The following is a 2,017-nucleotide window of genomic DNA, read 5'->3' on the forward strand; positions in this document are numbered from 1 at the left end:
AGCTAGCTAGCTAGCTAGCTAGCTAGCTAGCTACAGTTAGCTGCAGCTAGCTGTTGCTGGGCCTGCACAGCGGGGCAAAGCAGCGAGCAGCAAGGAGAGAATCCTTGCTTGTGGGGGCCCCCCCAGCCGGGGGGCCCCCAGCCGTGAGGGGCCCCCAAGTAGGGGGCCCCCCTCAGTGTATATGGTTTGGTTTGCTGCAGCAGCAGCAGCAAACTGCTGCTGCTGCTGCACTGCAGCGGGAAACGAAGCCGCGAATTTCTGATTTTTTTACATCTTGAGAAGAGAGAGAGAGAGAAGCAAACCCTAAACCCTAAACCCTAGACACTAAACCCTAAACCCTAAACCCTAGACCGTAAACCCTAGACCCTAAACCCTAAACCCTAAGGTCTGTAGGTAGCTAGCTAGAGAGAAAATGCTGCTGTTGTGTTGCTTCTTTTTATCTGTTTTGTGAGCTGCTTGGGGTGTATAGATACTCAAACCCTAAACCCTAAACCCCAAACCCTAAACCCCAAACCCTAAACCCTAAACCCTAAACCCTAAAGCCCAGTTGAATAGGCCCCCAATACAAAGAGAGAGAGACAGAGGTTGCATCTCCTTTCCCTTAGCTGGGGTGTATGTACACCTGAAGGAGACAGCTGTCTCCGTGGGGTGTATAGGCACCTTCTCTTGCTGCTCTTGCGGTGTATGTACACCTCAACTGCAGCACATAGAGATACACAAACAGAGACACGCTGCTGCAGCAGCAGCAGCTGCAGCAGCTGCTGCTGCTGATGCTGCAGCTGCAGCAGCATCAGCTGCAGCAGCAGGATCAGCAACAGCAACAGCAGCAGCTGCTGCAGCAGCAGGATCAGCAACAGCAACAGCAGCAGCTGCTGCAGCAGCAGGATCAGCAACAGCAGCGGCAGCTGCAGCAGCAGCAGCTGCTGCAGCAGCAGCAGCAACAGCAGCAGCAGCAGCAGCAGCAGCAGCAGGAGCTGTGTTGTTATTTATTTTTTTATGTTTCGCTGTCACTCGACCCCCAGAGGGGGCCTATGGTGTGTAGTTTTTTTTGGTTTGTTTCTGCGTTTTCTTTGTCTTTGTATTTTTCTTCTTTTTCTTCTTTTTCTCTTTCTCTGTCTCTATCTATATCTTCTTGTGCTTGTTGCGGTGATGACAGCACTACATCTGCTGCTGCAGCATCTGCTGCTGCTGCTGCTGCTGCAGCAGCAGCAGCAGAACCCCAGCTTGGTGTGTCTGGGGGCCCCCAAAAGGGTACCGTGTGCTTCTGCTGATGGGGGGGGGCCCCCCAGGAGGAGTCAGTCTCCTGCTGCGGATAGAGAACTGTCTCCTGCTGCTGCTGCTGCTGCTGCTGCTGCTGCTGCTGCTGCTGCTGCTGTGTGTCTTGTTGCTGCTGCTGCTGTGTCTCCTCTTGTGGGGTTGTCTCCTGCTGCGGCAGCAGGGGGCTTTCTTGCTGCTGCTGCTGCTGCTGCTGCTGCTGCTGCTGCTGCTGCTGCAGCACACCGAGTGCTGCAGCAGCAGCTACACCAGCACGCAGCAGCAGCAAGCCCAGTAGAACAAACCCAATAATTTTTCCTGTTTTTATTGAGGCTTGAAGGATTCGTTTGTTTCTTTGCTGCTGCTGCTGCTGCTGCTGCAGCTGCTGCTGCAGCAGCTCTTGCTGCTGCAACTCCTGCAGCACAGCAGCATCAGGGCTTAGATATATTATTTTCATTGTCTCTCGCGGGTCTCTCTCTATCTCTTCTTCTTCTTCTTCTTCTTCTTCTTCTTCTGTTTCTTCTTCTGTCTCCTTTTCTTTTTCTTTTTCTTTTTTTTCTTTTTCTTTTTCTTTTTCTTTTTCTTTTTTTTCTTTTTCTTTTTCTTTTTCTTTTTCTTCTTCTGACGATGCTGGTGATGATGATGACGATAATATATCATTTGCTTCTTCTTCTTCTTTTTCAGAGTCTAACAACAAATCCTCTGGGGGCCCCCAATGGGGGGCCCCCATGTGGGGGGCCCCCGGGGGGGGGGGGCCCCGGGG

General features: G+C 52.0%; 1 protein-coding gene across 1 annotated transcript; it reads right to left on the bottom strand.

Moving 5' to 3' along the window:
• Positions 1–994: 994 nt before the first annotated feature.
• EMH_0082940 (uncharacterized protein) lies at positions 995–1,984 on the bottom strand (the record flags this gene model as incomplete). Its single annotated transcript, XM_013500591.1, has 1 exon — positions 995–1,984. One exon carries the CDS (start codon positions 1,982–1,984, stop codon positions 995–997), a length of 990 nt encoding a protein of 329 aa, XP_013356045.1.
• Between the last annotated feature and the right edge of the window lie 33 nt (positions 1,985–2,017).

This window comes from Eimeria mitis, genomic scaffold (assembly GCF_000499745.2).
Source record: "Eimeria mitis Houghton genomic scaffold, Emh_scaff5583, whole genome shotgun sequence".
In the NCBI taxonomy this organism is placed as follows: domain Eukaryota; phylum Apicomplexa; class Conoidasida; order Eucoccidiorida; family Eimeriidae; genus Eimeria; species Eimeria mitis.